Below are 20,903 nucleotides of genomic sequence, written 5' to 3' on the forward strand. Positions count from 1 at the left end.
CTGAATCAGAATCAGTAATTTGGGATGCTTTAAATGAGATCAGGTCTTCCAAACCAATGCTTTTAGCATGTTACTGGGATGAGATGTCAAAATGCTAACTAATTAATTATTACTTAAAAATCTTGTCAACTGACTTTAAAGTAATATGATGGGCAGCAAGAACTTTCTAATATGGAAAATTGTTACTCTTTTTCCTGCTTGAAACCAAAGCTCTGAAAAAGTATTACCCTTTTTGCATCAGCTTGCTGTCACTTAAAAAAAAAAGATAAATATGGTTGCCAAATGAGCTCCAAGAAATTTCCATTTATCAATTCAATCAGCTGTACTCTGTGGTATACTCTGTCATTTGTATGCTGGTTTTATTTCTAAAGTAACTGATGACTGTGTCTGTTTGTCAAGAAACATTCCTTCCTAACTGGAAAAAAAATGTCAACCATGTAGAAGAAGTACACACCTTAATTCATACTTGTGACATTTGTAATCTGATTTCTCCTTCCTTCGTGAAGGAAGTGCAGATTTGAGATTCTTTTCAGCACTTAGTGTTTATTTGTGTTAAATCTTCATAAGGTGGACACTGGAGTACCTTTCCCCCCCACCACCTCTGGCTTGTCAGATATTTATCAGCGCCAGGTGCTTAAAATTCAGTTTTCAAAGAAAGCAGATGTTAACTGCAGCAGTGATAACTTTTTCTGTGGTATCCATGGTGGGGCTGTGCAGCTCTGCTATCCACCCTTGTGTTTAGTACAAAATCCTCATTCCACATCTCCGAACGCCTGCCCGAACACCTCCGCGCCCGTGTGTGTGCTGAATCACCCTCCTCCAGTGAGGTGTGTGAAAGAACTATTAACAACAACACCAGCAACGAGCGCTGCCAAATGCAGTGCTGGGAGCTGTTTCAGCTGCACTGACCAGCTTGCTGTCTGCGTGGCAGGAGGATGGGGAGGGCCATGAGGAAGCCTGGCACTGATGCAGGGGTTCAGGTGGACTCCAAGGCAGTCATCTCCAAACCAGCTCATCAGTCCATGGTGCTGGGAAAGCTTGACAGCATGGGATAAGCCCATGTAGGGCAGGAAGGATTACATCTGGTACTAGGATGCTACTCCTGTTAAGAAATAAAAGATGCCTGGCTCTTGAAGGAAGCAAACTTCCAAATGCTCTCTTACAAAGAATGAAGCACTAAATAACTGTCTGAAAATCAGGGGCTACATGAATTGAGGATCTGCAGCTCTGTTTCAAGTCCTGTGTATGAAGAAGCTGAATTTCACCTATATCAAGTTGTTAACCTGTGTGAGCAAAACAAAAAAACCTTATGTATACAAATAAAAAAAGGGGGGAGGAAGAGGAAAGCAAGCTCTGCCAAAACTTTGTGTTTCAAGAACAAGATGTCTTTACTTCTTTTATTACTCATTAGGCTTCAAGGGAGTTTCACCTTTAAGTGGATTACTGTCATTCCAGTTCTGTGTAGTGTGGTGACTTGGCATTGGAGTATTTAGCATACTTTGCTTGCAGAGTCTGTTTTGTATAAACTGTTTGGGGTGTAAAGCATATCACTTGAATTTTTATTTTTTTCCTTTGACTTTGATTGGAATGCAACTAACTGGTGGGAAAGTTAAGCCTTGTCTAAACAAGGAAATAGCCCTGGCTAGTTCTTCCATAGTGGCTTTCCAAACCTATACTTTCATTTCAGTATGAATGCCTCTGAGTGGATTAGCTCTAGTAGCAAGGCTTGTCTGCCAACATGCTGTACTTTAGCCCTTCTCCATTCCAGGTTGCCTTATTTGGTAGCAGTGACATCCCAGAAACACACCTGCAGTTTACAACCTGACATTCACTCTCTTATCAATAAAAGGCTCATTTGGTACACATTGTTGCTGTGATATATGTTTGTAATGTCATAGTGAAGGTTATGCTGTAGCACAGTTAGAGATATGACCCTGGGAGGCATTTTGAGTCATTGACAACAGTTGGTCCTTTCCTATGTTAAACACCTTAAAGGTTGTCAGCTCTGAAGTCCTGTTTAAAAAACCCATCAACCCACATTAATTTCTCCTGTGTGTTTTCCTTAATCCAGTTGCTCCTGTTGTGAAGAAAATGTGGAGCTCAGTGCTGCAAGAGGTGGCAGGCAGTGGGGTGGGCTGAGCAGAGGTGCCTTCTGCTGGCCATTTCCCATGGTGGTGGGCAGTGTCAGGACCTGAATAATAAGTTTTGGGGAAGATTCTTCCAATACATACCTTGGTCTTAGAGATCCATAACCAGCTGCAGTCACTGCAGATGGAATTGGGGTTTGGGAGACAGATTGACCTTTTTGTCCGAAACCAGAATGATTCTTTCCCTCAGGGTGCTTCAAAATGTGGTTTCCATAATGGTTGCAATGGCAAAGGGGAATGTTCCTCCTCTTCCTACAGTTATTGATAGTGGCAGCACCAAGGTAACCGCAAAGTTTGTGCACAAAGTTTCATTCCTGCATTCTCACAGCAGGAGCACCTGCTTTCTGAGAGGAAAGCTGGCAGTGAATCATTAAAGATTTAGTATCTGTAATCATGCATAGAGCTGGAGCAGGGAATCCCTGTGTCAAGGATCACAGTAATTTATTGTTTTACCCAGTATGGAAAAGCAATGAAGGGCGGGCAGAGGGGAGTGGCAAAGCAATTAACGCAATTTCTGATCTTTGGCCAACACAATGCTCTGTGCACTCTGTTATAGGTGGGATAATTTACTGAACAGGAGCCCTGAGGTCACTCTAAGTCAAATTATGTCTGCAGGATGATTGTTTTAACTGCTATTTTTAGTTTTGGGCCCAAAAAGGGAGGAAAAGAGCAGTTTAGGTATCCTATCCACTCCTCCTGCATTTGGTTCAAGGTTGAAACTGTTGGCCTTCAGAGAAACACAGAGAGCAGTAGGATCTGGGATCACGCACTACAGATGGGATGGGTGGGTAATGGGCACTGAACACACTGACATTACCAAGGTGGTAATGGGGAGTTCCTGGCTCCCAGGCCTGTGGTCAGACCACGGGGTTTGCGTTCAGCCCTGTTCCCTCCTGTGCTCTCACCCCTTCTGCCCCAGCCTGCGCCCGCAGCCGGAGCTAACAACCGAAACGTACCTCCGAGGAAGAGCGAGTCACCCAACCCGTTCAGCGAGCTCCTGCTGCAGGCTCCTTCCTTTACCCCACCTCTGAATATAAACAATGTGGAGCTGTGTGGTGATGCTGCTGCCAAATGCAGCTCTCAATTCTGCCTTAAACTGATTTGAGCTGACTTGAGTGGACTGTATAATGCTGTGTCTATAAAAAATACTTTCTGATTTGAAAAATAACAGTTTTTTGTGATAGAAATTGGCCTTACTTAAGGGAATGAGGGTGCTAATAAAGAGGGCTTGTCGTGAATGCAGAGTTGAAAGCTGTGTCTCCTTCAAGATGACTAAATATCTTGATAAATGCAGTACTAAGGAAAAATGCCTGTTAAATGTGGTCTACTCAAATGACTTTCAGAATTCTGTAGCCAAAAAAATGCATCAGTCACTCTTAAAATGTCAAGAGCTTTTGTTGCTAGGCACTATAGGTACTCAGTGGTTTTTGTCTTTTGTCTTTTTTTTTTTTTTAAAGCCTGGAAACTGAAAACCACTTCTGGCGCCAAATCATGGTCTGGATGATGATGTAACACAGTGCAAATACGCTTCATGGCCTTGCAAGCATAGGGTACCATCTCCTTCATACACTGAAAATAACTGCTTAAAATCCTCCCCAAAACCCACCAAAAATACACCCTTCTCCTACCCAACTCTCCCCTCCAAACTAGAGCTTGAATAGCAGTAGAAATAAGGGATTTGACTGAAAGAGTGGGTATTTATATCAGAATAGGAGACAGCCTGGAGCACTGTCTTTTATTGGCTGATACATCCAGGAAAAAACAAAAAACAACATGTTAATTAAATTGTTTTTCTCCCTGTTGCCAAGTGATTTGAAAGATGTGCCGTAACTTGTATGCCTACGAGATTTCACTGTGTTTTGGCGCATACACAGGGATTCAGAGAAACAGTTAACTAGAGAGATCAGGCTTACCACACAGCATGACTGCACCCTAAAGAAAGCAAATGTATTTAAGCACTTGTTTAAATTAATATTCCTGTCCCACCCAGATAATCATGGTAATGTGGGATTTTTTAAAAATAAAATTGCAGCTCTATTACACAAGCTGAATTTAGTGATGTTGTGTTGCATGTAAGTAGTCAAAATAAGATAGTATTTACATGCTGCTATGGGGAGACCTCTTTTAATTAGCTTTTACTTTAGATGTTTAAATTTTTTTTTCTGTTTTACACACTCCACACTCTATGCCCCTTCTCAGGTAGGTGACTTTGGGGTTTTTTTCCTACTTAAGGTCAACCTCTTCTTGATCTTTTTTGCATCTTTTGTCTTTTCTCTTTCTTTCCTGTTGCTCATGCTGATTTTTTTTTTTCTGGTTTAGAAGTACTCTTTCTTTGGTTTATTATGTGTTGAGGAACTTCTGTACTTCCCCACCACCAACACCTCACCAGCGGTCTGTCATTCTTTTCAAATTCTTGCCAAGTTGACATACATTAGGAGCCGATCACAGGTGCAACACAGAACCATGGTCCAGTGGTCCAATGCCTCAATTTTATTTTTTTTTTAGTTGCTCTTTAAAATTGTTATTTTTAAAGGAAGGTGTCCAAATTCTTGTGTTTCCCCATGGAGTTACCAGCTTCTTTCTTCTTTGTGGTCTGGAGGCTGGTGATAGCAATGAGGAGCCCTGCAGCAATGGCCCTGCTCTTTCCCTCACATTCACCTGCGCTGGAACAGCCTCCCTGCTCCTGGCATAGGAGCAGCACTGAGGACCAGTGAGGAAAGATTCAGCTCTTTCCTCTCCTCAAGTCCATGGAGTTGCAGGAGTGAGAGGCAGTTCTGCTCTGCTCAGATGCTGGAGGGAGGGTGTGGACCACAGTCTCATTTTCAGTGTAGAGATGGCATCTTGGCTCCTTCAAAGCATTGGTTGGAGGGAAATGCTTTAACAACAGGAGAGGGAAGGGTTTGTGTCCAGTGGTGCCCCATGGGGACCAGAAAGTCAGGGACAGAGCTGCAGGTGTGCAGTATTGTTTGCCTTTTCCCTGAACAGCAGTATTTAAAAGCCTGCTTGTAGATGACCTGTTTCCCACTGGCAGCTCCGTCTCTCCCATATTACGACTTTGCAGCACTTTTGGGTGCGGTTCACTTTGAAGTTTGAGGCAAAAATGGAATACTGAAGGGTAATAGCTTTATCTAGTGAGTGTTCTATGTTGTGCATTTAATCTAAGTGTGTACAGCATGTGGAAAACTCAAGCCATGCTAGGAACATTTGAAATGCTCTGCTGTTCCATCATGCCCACCATTGGGGGAAAAAACTAGCCCTTCCCACAGTCTCAGTCAAACCTCCACACCCCTTCTCACTAAGACACTTAGAAGTAGAAATAGCATACCAGAAATTAATTACACTTGAATTTTGTGGTTTAGACTTCAGGCTTTGTTTTTGTTGTGATTTAAAACCTGTAATTCTGTCATGTGTATTCCAACTTCAGATGCTCAGGGAAATGCAGTGATTGAGTTCTCTTAACATGAACAAAAATTAACTGATGATTTCATCCCTGTTAGTTCAAGAGCTTTCTCTAATAATGGTCAGAACCTTATGTTTTCTGCAAAAATGTATTTGATCTGTCCACTGATTAATCCTTGCTTTTGAAATGGGCGGCCCCTCTCTCCCCTTCTGGTTTTGCTTCTCTTGTGCTGATAGATAGCACCAGTATTGCCTCTCATGATCCACTTTATTGGTATCAAATTCTCCAGTTTGTCTTAAGTCCCTTATCTTCCCTTGGCATCATAATTCTTTTTCTCTGCTAATTTGTTTCTTTATTAAATTTAAGTGGCCTCCTCGTGTTTACAGAGATTGAGAACATGGTGGAAGAAGAGGGTAGTGGATGCAAGTATGAACCTTTTTCTCTTGAGGACATCTTGTCAGTGAATTTTGTCACCTGGAGATAGGTTTGGTGTGCTGTGCTTTTCCAGGATTTTGAGGTCTGGTTGTTTAAATAGAACTATTTTTGTGAAGTGCAATGAGATTCGGATTACAGTATGTCCTTTGAAGCTGCAGTGGCAATGACCATTAGTCTTGTTAAAGTACAGTTACATTGGTGAAAAGAATGGTGTAATGGTTTCTATATCTGAGTGCATTAATCTCTGAAAAATGTTCCTGTTCACATTTCTAATGATAAATTTAATTGCAAGGTTGATAACTTGTCTTTTTTTCCCTACTTATTTCTGTAGTGCTATTTAAAATTCATCTTCCTATTCATTATTCTGGTAGAGTTTAAAATGGCTGCTAGCTATTTTAAGACCTGTGGCTTTGCTGATTAACTATGATGATTAGGGATGGTCAAGAATAATCAGGCAAAGACAGTATTTAGGAGTGCTGATTTGTTTAAATGATACCTTTTTGTGTCAATCTCCAAACCTGATAAAAAGTCTATTGGGTGTGTCATCTCTTGATGCTGTGAGGGTCATTTCCAGGCCCTGGCTGCAGAACAGCTGGTGTTGGGGCAGTAACCTGTGAGATGGCAGGCATGATCAAACTTCTGGCTTGGGAGCTGAGGGAAGGAAGATTTGGAACCCTGTTTTATCCTGCACGTGAGCACTGTAACTAACGGTGTTCTGCCTTCCATGTTATCTCCTCCTGCTTCCGACCCCATTCCTGGTGGTCTTGACTCCTGTCAGCAGGGATGTTCTCAGGGGCTGTAAGTGGTATTTATCAGGAGGTTGATAGGTTTAATTGCTGAAACACCTTCAAAATTAATTATGTCATGTGCCAGAAGTTTGGTGGTTGTGCAGCCAAGCAGCAACTGGTGAGCAACTCCTCTGCTTTGTTTTTGTTGCTATCAGGGTGTAGACGACATCTGTTTTTCTAAATCTGACTCTTCTTCCTTGTTTACCTGCACAATGTGCTCATTTTCAGCCCTGTGGTTGATGTAACTCATTGGTTTGGGAGTTTGCTCTGAGTTGCTGTGGTGGCTGGGCAGACCAATCAAACCATATTGCCTTCACTGGTGTTGGTGTCAGTTCATTATCTTGGAGTTACTCATTCTTTCTGCTCTGCTGCTTTCTTCTTGTGCCTTACTTGCCAGTTTCATAGACTCCCTAGTCCCCTGAACACTGACCTGGTGGTTGTTTAGCAAGTAGTTCCTCTTCTTGCAATGGGACTGTAGCCTGTGGCTTCTTCCATGCAGAGGAAACAATGCCTTTTCAGGTCCTTGCTGGCTTAGTACTAAGGGGACACTCAGATATAAATTGAATAAAGTTGGCACATCTAGACCACTTTCCCTATATTGTATGGAAAGAAAAAAAGGGCATTGCATGAAAGGAAAAGCAAATGCCCCTTCTGAGGCTGCATCTCACAGCATGAAGCTCTTCCCTGGGCAAATGTGCAGCAGCCCCCTGGGCACTGCAGGGACCTGGGCATGGGCGAGGCTGCCTGTCCTCCATCCTTCCCAGCTTCCTCCTCTCATCTGCCACCACATGGTGTCCCCCATGTTTGCCATCATGTTGCACCCCCCTGCAGCAGAGCAGCCCCCATCATGGCACAGCACTTCAGGCCTTGGGGCACAACCTTCACGGTATGAGACACCTGGGATCTTTCAGATGTGGTAACGCAGAGCCCGCAGCCTGCATGGGGAATACCTTGCTCAAATATTTTCCTTGAATTAAGCCATGTTTACAGACTGATAAGAAATACTAGAATCCCAGGGACCTTCAAAACAGAAGGTTGTGGGGATTCTTGGGTTTGTTTTACTTTCTTTATTAGAAGCAGCTGTCATTTTCTTTGTAGATTGTTTTTTTAAGTGTTTTTTAAATGAAGGAACAACTGTTACATCCAGTGATTATGTGTCAAAAAATAATTTTAAAGCATATTAAATTGCTAAAGCAGAGCTTGTCTATACTGTGAAATTCTGATATCAGCACCTTGACTTACAAACTCTTAATGACAGGCTGTGAGTAGCTTATGAATTAAGTAACTTCATGTACCTTTTCCTTTGGCTTGCAGCTGAAGGAAGCAAGTGCGCAAGAGGGCACATTCTTTTGTTGTTGATAGCATTCCGCTTTAACGAGAAGGAATTTCTTGCCTATTGCCCACTGTTCATGAAGTGGAAAGAGATCACAAGTTGTATAATCTCTGTATATATCATTAGATTTATTCTTTTTTTAACATTTGTCTCATGGGTCAGTCCATCCTGCAGCAGGTGCAGAGAGTGGGTGCTGCTCCTCTATTTTGTGACAGATCGGTGTGAAGTTGAGGAGGGGGTGTGGGAAGTGGAAGGGGAGGGACTCGGGAAGAAACCCCCCCCAAGTGAGGCAGCAGCAGCAGCTCTGAATACAGTTTGGTTTCTGTCTCTCCGGAGCTTTGCTCAGCAACCAAACCCAGACTCCAGGTGCAGTATTCCCTCATCAGTCTGTGAGCATAGAAACGAAGAGTCCCTCCTCTTCTTCCTCCCCTGCCAAGAGTTTCTGGGTGGTGAATGTCAGTAGCTGGAGTTATTTTTAAAGGCATTGAGGTGAGGCTTGTCGTGCAAAGCTAGGAAGAGGGCGTTTGTTTGCTGAGCAGAGCTGACATCAAAGTGGAGATTGCTGCCTACTGGCTCACTGCTGCCTTATGCCAGGTAATCTTTAACATACCCCTCAGTCCCTGCCATCGCAGCCCAGCCTGCTGTGTGCATGAGAAACGAGCAGCGTTTATGATCCAGAAGATTGCTTTTCCAGTTTCATTTATGTGAGCTGGACTTTGACATTTAAAGGCTAGTACTAATCATCTTGCAAAACCTGCTTAGTGCTCTTAACTGAGCAACTGCTTTCTACTTCTCTTTGCAGGATAATATAAATGTTTTTCTGAAAGCGTGCGGAAACATTGGACTGAAAGAAGCTCAGCTTTTTCACCCAGGAGATCTTCAGGATTTGTCCAATCGAGTTACAGTCAAGTGAGTTTTGTGGTTTTGTTTTCTCCTTTCCCTTCTCCCTCTAAGCGCTTTCACAGTCTATTTTTTTTTTTAATGTTTGCCTATGGAAAATTCTTTTAATCTGGTATGAGCAGTTCTGAATACTGTGGTGAGGGTTTAAGCCTTGTTAAAGCTAGAGGATAAGACTTGCAGAAATGTAATTTAAAAGATGAAGTATTATTATAATAGTAACCTTACAAGCAAACTAATTGTTAATGAATATTTACAGCATTTAATCTGAGATGGAAACTGTTCGGCTTATTTTAGACTTGGAGCAAAATTGTTAAATGATATCAAAAGCATCATTTTTCTTTATGATTTGTGATCACTGATGTAAATCTGAAAGGCTGAGGTGGTACTTCTGATACTTATCCAAATGGTTTTGAGGCTTAGGTATAGTGTTCCTGAAGGACTGCTGGTCTTGCCACTCAAGTATTAATCAGATGTTTGTCTCTGAGTGTTACATCCCCTGTCAAGAGATGTATGTGTATGTATGAGTAGAAATCAAGTACTGAATGGCATGTTTATGGAGATGAGAGTTTTCCTGTGAAATAGCAGTGGCTTGGTTGTAAAATATATTTCGTGGATTTTCATATTTCAAGACTGCTCTGTCTCCTAATAAGAATTTTATTACTAGTTTCTGAGAGACTAAGGTGAAACTTTACTGTTAAGACAGGTGTTTTAAGATAAATGAGTCGAGGCAAAAATCATCCTAGGGCACATTGATTTGTTACAGTGTTAACTGTTTATATTATATTGGGACAAAAGGGTGAATTTATTGTCTCCAAAAAAAATGAAATCTTTAGTGGGTTTTGCTGGAAACCTGTCAAGTTAAATGTGAAGGATTGATTCCTGTCTTAAATTGCCAGTTTTATCAAAGAGGAACAGGCAGTAAACCTTCTGCAAATACAAGGAAAAAAATACTGTGAAATGATATGTAGCTGCTTTAATTAGAAAGAAATCTCTCGTAGGTGAGTTGAGTGGTAGCCTGTTGACATTCTCTCTGCCTGGTTTCAGAACGAAAGTTCATGCTGTTTTGAGGTCTGATATGTGAGATGGCAATGTGTTTTCAGTCTTTGACTCATACCCAAAATGTAATTTCTCACTAATCTGCTGTTTAGGGACTTGGCACACTTCCAAGACATTGGCATTCTCCCTACCGGTCCCTACGTCACGCCAAAAGCCGGAGGGTTGGTAACCTCTGCCGTGCTTAAATTACTCACAAAGCCCTAGCAAAAGTTGTTTTGGTGGAGGTTTGCTCCCAGGGAATGGCTGGGAAGGGTTGGAGGCGGTCGGGAGCTGGCGTTCAGCAGCGTCAGTAGCGACAGGCTGGAAGCGTGGGGAGGCCGAGATAGCGAACTCTTGTGCAAGGTATGTTGTCCAACTTGTCCCAACGTGGAACCGCGGCGCCCGGGAGAGGTCAGCCGTGAAATCCATCCAGTGGGTCTGTAAGCCAGGCTTTTTTGGGTCCTTGCAGCACCGCCAGTTCCCTTCCCGGCTCCGTGAGCAGAGAGTAAGGCTGGAATTTGAAGTTGTCACGAGACAACAGTGGTTTTACATCATACCTTCTCAGCAATGCTTTAATTAGTGTTTTTCAAAAAAGCAGATTTAACTATTGAGTACTTCTTATGGACAGCAGTGTGGGGGGTCTGGGTTAGAGTCAAAAGAGCTGCCAGCCATACAGCCATGTTCTTGTAATTTGTTTCAGTATGAGTTTGCTTCTCCACACATTATATATCATGTGACAGTCCCACAGTGTGTATTAAATGCTTCCAGAGTAATTCAAAACTTCTGTATGTGAGCATGCTGTAAAGTGGTGTCCTAAATATACTAGCACTTTTGATGTATTTAGGAGGTTGGAAAGGGATGGGAGGAAAGTTTTATTCCAAGAAATAAAGGATGAAGATAACTCTCTCCATTGAAAAGTTAATTACAGAAATAATTTTATTACCCAGAGGGCAAGCTATTCTTCAGGGAATTTTCAGAGAGATTTATATTTGTGTCAGGAGAGAAATGCTGTCTGATCAGGAATTTTATCTGATGTGTCCTTTTATTATTTAATAGAAATAAGCAGTTTCATACATTCAAGAGGAATTACAAATGTCTTCAAAACCTGTAGGATGCCAGGCCTCAGAAAAGGCGTACTATTTCATGTCTTGCTTTTGTCTTATCCTCTGTTAATCTAGTTTCATAATTAGAAGTAAATAATTTCTTGTCACCAAGAAGTAAAACTTTTCATTTGCTGACTTATTCAAAAGATTGCATTTAACTTTTGGATTTCTAACATTCCAAAGCAAATTCATTTTGCTGCTATCACCTGAGGCTATTTGCCTGCATCTTAAAGCAGTGGTGATATGCTGTGTGGGATAACATTAATGTGTGCCTGAAGCAGTGTGTGTTTTGACACCACAAGAGGACTGCTGTGTTCTGCTGTTGCACCACTGTTAGCACAGGTTTTTTTATCTACCCAAAACAGATTAAATAAACTGTTGCTTAGAAAAGTCAGCTTAACAGGCAGAGAACAGAGTGCTGGTAGGACATGCATCTACTGTCAGGTATGACAAGGTGTTTGATTTGCCTTGGATGTTGAAAACTGGTCAGAGGAAGGTACCATTAAAAGGGTGGGTCTGCTTCTGCTGCTAAGGAGGACACGAGAGTTGGCATCTTGTGTAAGAGCAAAACCAGTCTTTCCCATTGTCTGCGAGGTTGCATCTCTGTCCCTGTTACACTTGTTCGATTGATCTGTCACCTCAGGAGCTGGGCAGGTCCTCAGGAGGAACACCTCCCTTTTGAGATGGATGAGCTCTGTGCAGTGGTGCTCCATGTGCTTCTCCTGTCTCTGCTGCCTGGCAGTTACCTGTGGTATCTCCTTTTTACCTTGTGGGAAGTCATATTCCCTCAGGCTGTTGCCATCTCAGGCTGCCATCCTGTCCCACCTGGGCAGGCTCCCTTCCCAACAGGAAGAGTTATTTTCTCCTTGTACTTGATTTCTGAGTGTGCTTGCTGCCTTTTGCCGTACCTTTGCTGACAGCTGTCTGATGAACAGCGCCGCAAAGCCATTCAGAGTTTCCAAACTCTGTTATGTGGTACGGTGTTCTTGTGTCACCTGAGGTAAGGTCCAGACCCTCAGTTCCTCATGAACGGAATCTGTTCTGAGAAAATAATCTTTCTATCTGGTGAGGAGGCTACAACTTTCACTTGTGTTTTGTTTTCTCTTCTAACTGAGATGATGCACAGGCATGATGTGAAACCCTCCTCTATAATTACTAGAAGTAATCTGGGACAAGAGGAGCAAGAATCCTCTTACATACCCAGACTTTCAGTTCCAAGTGATTATGTGATTATCCTTTTTGTAAAGAAAAAGCTCCTTAAAATTTTATTGTTTAGAAGTTTGTATGAAAAAGACTGGCTAAAATTACTGGTTGCTGCTCCAACCCTTGCAAACTTTATGCTTTGCCAGATCAGCAAGATTAGTAGTTGGGTGGTGTGGAAAAATGGTCCTGGCATGGATGATTTCTTTTCTGCCGGTGAAAATGGGAGTGTGGATTAATGTCTGAGATTTATAGTTCAGTCTTTCTGTAAATCTGCAGAAGTTATTGCTCAGTGGTACAGTAGAGCAATATGTCATGTGTTCCAAGAAGGATCATCCAGATGGACTTACTCCTCACATACCCTGTCTGGCAGTCATGTGCATATCATCTTGTTCAGTGGCCAGTTATTTGTGTAAATGCATATGTGTCCCTCTTCAGTTCTTTTGGTATATTTGATTTTTGTTTCTCAGTGTAGTGTTTTATAATTTCTAGTTGGTGATGTTGTTTTACAACACAGCAGTTAGTGAAGGATTTTTAAATTTATTTATACTAATGCAAGATTGTCTTAATACTTCATTTGATTCTTTTTTGGTTCTGTCAAAGTAAGAATGTAATACAAGCTTAGTGACTCTCAGTTGTCAGCCTGGTTACTATTTAAAAATGTTAAGCACTTCCTCACCCAGCTCTTTAGGGGTGACACACCCAGTTGTTCCCAGCTGTGGAAGGGTTCTTAATAAAATCATACCAAGGAATTATAAAGGAGAGTTCACAAAGGCAGATACCAAGCATCAATTCAGTGGAGTTTATCTCAATTATCAGTTTTAAAGGAGGCAGCCTGAATGCTCAGAATGAGAGTGTAAATTCAAGTTTGTCTTTGAAGAAAATTAATTCTTCTACATGAAAAAATTTATAATTCTGTAAAATGAGATCTCTGGTTGAAGAATATAATTAAATTCTAATATTAAAAAAGGTGGGTTAATAGAGTAAAATATTAAACTAAGAAAAAAAAGAAAATTTACTGCAAAATCCTAAATAGCAAACTTTTCTAAAGCTACCACAGCCCTGACTTATGATGTTGAAGTTTTACCATACTAATTTCATTTTTCAATAATAGGGCAAATTAAAATACTTAGCTGCCACTAATATTGTTACTACATTGTTATATTTAGAGTGTGTCTTGAATGAAACTAAAAAGGGAGGCCCCACCTGGAGCACTGTGTCCAGCTCTCAGGCACCCACCGCAGGAAGTGTGTGGGCCTGCTGGGTGACTCTGGAGGAGGGCCAGGAAGGTGAGCAGGGGGCACATCTCTCATGAAGGCAGGCTGAGAGAGCTGGGATTGTCCAGTCCAAAGGAGGGAAGGCTCCAAGGAGACCTTCCAGCACCTAAAAGGGGCCTAAAAGAAAGATGGAGAGGGACTTGTCACAAAGATGCATAAGATAAGTGGTAATAGTTTAAACTAGGATAGGATGGGTTTGGTTTGGGATATTGGGAAGAAATTCTTTACTATGAGGGTGGTGTGGCCCTGGAATAGATGGAGCTGTGGATGCCCCATCCCTGGAAGTGTTTGAGGCCAGATTGGATGGGACTTTGAGCAATCTGGTCTGCTGTGGAAGGTGTCCCTGCCCATTGCAGAAGGGTTGGAACTAGATGATCTTTAAGGTCTCTTGCAATCCAAACCATTCTGTGTTTTTTTTTTTAAAGATAGATCGAAGTATCTCATCACCTTGCAGAACCTGGTATTTGGAAAAAGCCTTCATCTTTTTTCTGGCCTGCACTTTTCCCACATATTTATTATCAGTCTTGTAATATGTTAGTTATGTAAAGCAAACAGAAAACCCTGTTGGAGAAGCTTTGCTGAAGTGGGACTAAGTACATACATGAGAGGAAATAACAGAGCTATGACTTTGGCCCTGGCATTTCAAAATGTTGGGTAGTTTTTAACTTAATCCATTTAATGTTTCTTTAGCATAATCTTTTTTTATGAATTCCTAAACAAAAAGCAATCCTGGAAAAATTAAAATGCCATTCTTTCTGTAACATAAAGCTCTCTATAACTAAAGCCAACTGGAGAGAAGTGACAACTGTTACATGAATGTTCATCCTTGTGTTCCTGCATTTCAGCTAAGCTTTTGAGACAGGCTCTCTATTTCAGTTCAGAGATAACACTTTCTGAATTTAAAATACCACCCAAAAAAGTGGTTCAGAGAATAGATGCTTCCTAAATAAAAGCTGAGAAAATTAAATGGTTGCTGTGTGGTATGGCTGTAAGGACATATTCTGCACCTGTTGTTCCTTTTGGAGCAAGATATATTTAACGGGGTGCTCTTCTGATTATATAAGAGTGAGCTATTATACCACCTTTAAGTATTTTAAGCATATGTACAGAATCACTACCTTGCATATCACAACTCTTGTCTCTTATTAAGAAACCCTCTCCTTTTGGGGGCTGTCAGAAGGGAAGCCACCTGGCAGTGAGTTGAGCTAAACACAGTGCCCTCTAGTACCTGTCTTCTTTAGCCTGTAATTTAAATTACAGTACTGCCACCGCAAATTACTGGTTTTGTGGTAGGAAGTAGCTGTACACTATTTCCTGATACAGTAGATACTGAATTAAAAAATATTCTTCTTTAATAGTAGTTGATGTTTCTTATGACTTGAATGTTCTTCCTGTCTAGTCCTGGGGAATATGCTGCATTTCCTGATTCCACTTCTGTTTCCTGCTCAGGGTGCTTTTTTTCCAGGGTAAACAAAGGCAAAGTGAAATTTCTGTTCTATGGGATGAATGTTAGCACTGTTGGGCAGACCACTGAAAAAAGCAGTCTACATAAAAATTCCTGAAAATATGATCTTTTGAGTGGGAATTGGTTATCAAGGCTCTTTGGAAATTTTTTGAGAGCTTTAATTGTAAAAGCAATACCACATCTCAGTGTTTGGAGGAATTTTTTAGGTTTGCTTTGCCAGAATCATTCAGATCTTTAAACTGTTTGGCAAATCAGGTGAAGCTGAGGTATACCTGAAAGCCTGAGGTGTGATGATGAGACACTCTTTTGGGACTTGTATCTTATTTTGCCCTTCAAGAAGAGCTGTCGTATTTTGCTCAAAGGAGACCGAGTCAAATACCCTGAAAATGGATACTTGAAAAACCAATCAAACACAACCCCAAATCAACCTCAAAACAACAATGAAAGGAGAGAGAATGCAGATCAATTAGTGAACAGATAGTTCAGAGCTGGTGTTTTCTGTTGATAATACTGAATTTGTGGTCTTCTTTCATATCTATTTGTTACTATATTATCTTGAACTTTTTTTTGCTCAAGAATTGAGTGCTTGCAATAAGAGAGTATGATAGAGCTGAACCTGAACTTGCTGTGCTGATTTTTCTAAGAAACATGCATTTTTATGAGTTGAAAAACTTACTTTCTAATTTGGCCTCATATAAAAAAAACCCCAACCAACTCAAAACACTCACACAACATAGAACCACCCTTTCCTGCCTTTTTATTTTGCGTAGAATAGAAAGTGGTGAGATGGATGAAAGCCAAATGCTTCAGTGCATGAAGTATGAAAATGATTGGACCAAAACTTGTGTCTCCTTAAATTCTCTTGCTTGTACCTATGTGACTGAAAAGTCAATCATCCCAAAAGCTTCAGCATTTTAGAAACTATCTTTGAATTCAAACTGAGGTGGAACAAATAAGAGACAGCTTTTTGTGGGTCTTGAAAATTGAAATGCAAACCATTTAACCAAAATTTAATTAGGACAATGGATGTGGCTTTCTCCATATTTATATTCAGGGAAATAACATTTCTTACACATATGGTTGTAATAGGCCTTTATTGTGGTAACTAAGTTTCCTAGTGACAGTTCCCTTGAAATGGAAAAGTGCAGCACTTCAGACTGACTCTAGAAATGTTTCTACAACTTTGTAAATTTGTAAATTCTCTTTTTGCTATGGGCATTGGCAAAGAAATGTATTTGCTTCCTGAGTATAGCTATATTCTAAATATTGAAATTGCTGTGTTTATTTTTTTAGTGATAGATCTGATTGCAAGACCAGTAATTGCACATGTTTTACTTTTCTTAGTATTTGGGACAATTATATAGAGATAAAGAAAAAATTGTTTTTTTCAGTCTTGTGAAACTGATGTGCTTAAGTGAAAAATATTCGTGCTCATGTCACTAATCTGCACAAACTGTAAATCATTCCAGTAAGAACGTTGTAGGCAATAAAATATGTTCCAGACTTTGGACCATACCTGCTAGAAATTTACCTTCAATTCTTAGGTTTAAAGTCTATAAAGTGTTAGGTGTGGTGCCATTTAATCTGTCTGCTTTATTTTCTGGTCACTATGAATAATATTGGAGATAGATCACTTTTGCTGTTGAGTAATTTAAAAGTTAATAATTTACACTTCCTTTATCAGATTATACTTTTGATAGCATTTGGGGTTTTGTGAAGATGATTCTGCTCTAAGAATGAAGAACTCTGGAGTTCTGTACCTGTACCTGCATGTGTACAGGAGGAGTTTGAACAATTCAGTGTAACAATACAGGTAGCATGTGTTAGTTGTATCAAAAGCAATTCAAGTATCTCTAGTGACACAGATCCACAGGCTTATATTGGAATTCAGGTAGTTCTTCTACAGAAGTGAATGATTCCCTGCAGAAAAATTCAGTAGCTTTCTACAGAATTGCACTGGTTTGTTCAAAGTAATCATATTTGATCCTATTACATTTCAAAAGTATCTCTGGGATAACTTTGGGGTGGGAGGGGCTACAAACCCATTATTACTGAAGGCCTTTATGCTTTTTCAGTGTTTGTTTGTATTAACAGAAGTGTCTCTAGCATTTTATGATTCCCATGGGAATCCATCTAAATCTTAAATACCTGTATTCATTTTAATCCCCTAGCTTCCCAGGATTAAATGCAGTTTATAAAACAATGCATGAGAGGGAAAACAGCATTTTTGATGAGTAGCAGTGAGTACCTTACAAAAGGAGGTAAAGAGAAAGCCTGCATTTTTTGGTGGTGGCTCTTTTTTCCTCCATACAAAAGAAGTGTTTGTGTCTGATGTTGGAAATTGAATGACTTAACTAACATAAGCTTATTCTTTTTCTAACATCAATTACACAGAAACATGTATGCAAGTTCACTATTGTATTATTCTGAATTGTATTTTACTGCTAAATTGCTGAAGTTCAGTTAGTTTTTCTGTAGACAACTCAACAGGAAGAGCTGCTATATTTAAATAGTGGGGGAAGCTGACTTCTTGAAGTTTTCCATGGGTACAGGAGTTTGCCAGTTCACCATACTCTGTAAATAGAGAAAGTAAAGCTGAACAGTGTAGTGACAGTTTTTGATCATACTTCATGCAAAATCCTACTTCTGGCCATTTTTATTCCTTTCAGACATTTCAGCTCTAATTATTATTACTGCTTAATTGGAGCACTTACTGTATCCTTTGAAGTGACATTAATGTTTTGGGGGTTTTTTTGCTGTGAATGTTACAGAATGCAATTGGCAGTGAAATAACAATTTCAAATATTCTTACAAACTGCATTTCCAGAGGGTTACAGGGTTGTTTTCATGCCGTCACTGAAACCAATTAAACAAAATAATGTCTCACCACATGGTTAGATGATAAGAACAGGCGGAGGGTTGGAAATAAAGAGCCCTAGATAGCAGCCAAGCTTAACCACACAAAGGCATGTTTCTTTTAAATGATAGAGATCTGTTGTCTTTAAGAAACAAAAGGAAAAAAAACCCCAACAACAAAAGCAAAAGAAAACCCAACAGGGGAACTGTTGTCCAGACTGAACAAGCTGGATGATCAAGCTCAGGATCTCCAGCCATGCACATCCTGGTGACCTCCACTCAATTTGCTCCAGTTTATCCGTGTCTTTCCTGTACTGTGAGACACCAAACCGGAGACAGCAGCGTTACAGAGGTGGCATAGTAAGTGCTGAGGACAAGGGGGAATGATGGGCTCTGTCAGCCTTTGACATGCTCCATTTTGCACACCCAAGCACCATCTCATTCAGCCCTGGGTGCTGGTGGCCAGTGGTGCCAGGACTGGCTGCTGGCTGAGGTTCGGCCCAGCAGGACCCCTGGGCCCAACTCTTCTCTCCACTCTGCAGTTACAGGAATTAGGTCCATCCATGGGGCAGGACTTGGACTTTGTGACTATTGGATGTCATATGAGGTTCCTGCAGAGCCAGTCCTCCCAACAGCCCTGCCCTCCAGCATATGTATCCCCTCCCTGCCATTCTGTCTGCCCAGGGAGGGAGCGCAGTCTCAGAACCTGACTCAGAAAGCAAAATTCTGGAAGCTGCTGCAGCTGGTTTCTGGGACTAGAGTAAGAAGGTTGACTAATGCTGATGATATTTCCTCTTTCCTTTCCCTTCCAGAAAAAATGTCCTGCAAATGTAAACACGCACACACCTTTGAACCCAGTATGTACAGATATGCATCAACTGACGTGGATTCCAATGCGTTATATGATAAAATATTTAACTGGGGCGGGGAAAGGGAGTCCAAGTTCAAAATACTTCTGCTCTTGCAAAGGCTATTAAATTACAGACAGCCACTTGTTCCCTGTGAATAACCACTGAAATACACTTGTCAGATTTATGATGCAGTAATGTATTCTTTTTAACTCTATGACCTGATGTTGTAAGATGCCCTCAACTGTGATAATTTTCAGAGGTGAGGGATGTACTTGGTAAAGCGCTAGCTAAAAATGCCTGAGCTAACAGAAGGCAGTTTATTTATGTGTAGCTTGACTTGAAGCTGTCATATATTTTCAACACAGATCTGTGCAGTTAGAGATTACTGTACAATTCCACAACTGAATCCTAATGTGTCCACGTATACCAGTGTTAACTACTCTTGTAAACAGCTTTTAGTAGTAATTTTCAGGTTATTTTTTTCAGTAACTGTGCTCTTTTTATGTATAAAATAGAAGGAAATTTGGGTTACTTTAATGAGAACAAGAAAATTTAGTACAATTTTGGTTTTGTGTATGAAATTATGAGTTCTGGAATGCCTAATACTGCTCAGGCCTGAGATAAAGGGCTCAGGGGTTTTGTGAAGGCAGTGTTCAGTGCCAGTCATAAAAACCCCAAACAAACAAAAGTACAACCAACCACATACAAAAAAAGAAAAGGACCCAACCTTATCCTAGAAACAAGTACTAGGAATAGGAAAACCAACTGTACTGCGTTGCTGTGGTTAATCTGACATTTGCTGGTGTTGTAATACCATATGAGGCTTTGGGCTTGGATAATTTTCCCTTTTCTCACTTTCTCACTAGCCCAAATTCCCCCAAAAGCAGATCTATGGAACTGGAATATCTTCACCCTTATGGCACCCTGCAGGCTTAGTTAAGCATGCTGAGAGTCCTGAATGAGAGGTGATGGATGAAGGAGAGAGCTGGACAAAGTTGCAAGCTTATAACAAACAAATAAACAAAAAAAACCCCAAACACAACAAAACTCTAGCAGATGGTGTGGACAAGTGATTCAACTGGTCACTTCATGCAATGTCATATGAATAATCTGCGAAGGGGAAGTAGGCTTCCTTGCCAACAGATGATGTGGATAATCAAAGTTTACTTGCATTCAAGGGATAGTGGAGAAGTTTAAGTAAGGGAAATCTTTTAAGAGTTACTTAGTATGTGGAAATCACATCTAGCTTAGAGAGTCCACAAAGGAGAAACATCTCTCCTGTCTATTTTTGCTCTTCCTTAGGCAGCCACTTAGGATTACATGGGTGGATGAGATCTTGAGCTTGATACAGTTTTTTGATCTGGCCCCATGTGGACGTTGCTGTGTGTGGTTTTGGAAAGGCTGCATACAGTGAAAGCTGCTTTTAACTTCTGTAGCTGTATGGAAAACTCCAAGAAGCAAAACTAAGGAAAATATCAAACACAAATCATATGGAAGCAATTAATTTGATTTGATAAATCAATCAAGCAATCATTTTTAAGCTTTAGCAAATGTGGACCATTATATGTGCAACTATTTGAAAAGATGAATAAAATCATGGTAGGTCTCTTAATCCAGACCAGCATTCTGTATGTGACCGGGTTGTGCAATCACAGGGAAAAAAATGTTATCATTAATTATTAGCAATTTAACATATGACAGTTCTTCATTAAGCCATTGGAAGCTTCATGAAAAACTTCAGAAGAATAATGAATAAGAATGGCTGAAAGTCTGTCGAAATAAGCTGGTACATGTGTTTGCCTTTGCTATATTCAGCATAGTTTCTTAAAAGCTACTTTCGCTTGCAGAAGATCAGTTAATTTAAGAGGTTTTGTTACTGATTTTGGCATGGGAAGTGTAACTGTAAAATCACACATCATATGGTTATGTAGAAGGCACACCCACACAGGTTGAATAAGCACAGAATAAGATGCATTGGTAATGATACTCCACTTGTCCTGCAAAACCCTCTCTCTATGTGCAGAACATTTTATTCTTTGAAATCTGAGCTTGCCTTTGGTATTGAATGTTGGCTGCTGTTGGGAAATCATACAGAAGTCACTTAGTGCTGATG

At 40.6% G+C, this 20,903-nt stretch overlaps 1 protein-coding gene across 19 annotated transcripts in view; it reads left to right on the top strand.

The window, feature by feature from the left end:
• LMO7 (LIM domain 7) overlaps positions 1-20,903 on the top strand; it is a 132,430-nt gene that overhangs the window by 49,554 nt on the left and 61,973 nt on the right. For 17 of the 19 annotated variants that reach the window (XM_063149450.1, XM_063149446.1, XM_063149451.1 and 14 more), the window contains exon 4: positions 8,906-9,012. In XM_063149450.1, coding sequence (XP_063005520.1) covers positions 8,906-9,012 — 107 coding nt within the window. Of the gene's footprint in view, positions 1-8,672; positions 8,698-8,787; positions 8,808-8,905; positions 9,013-20,903 lie in introns of those variants that run through there. The other 2 variants (XM_063149464.1, XM_063149465.1) reach the window with 2 other exon arrangements.

This window comes from Melospiza melodia, chromosome 2, assembly GCF_035770615.1.
Source record: "Melospiza melodia melodia isolate bMelMel2 chromosome 2, bMelMel2.pri, whole genome shotgun sequence".
Lineage (NCBI taxonomy): Eukaryota > Metazoa > Chordata > Aves > Passeriformes > Passerellidae > Melospiza > Melospiza melodia.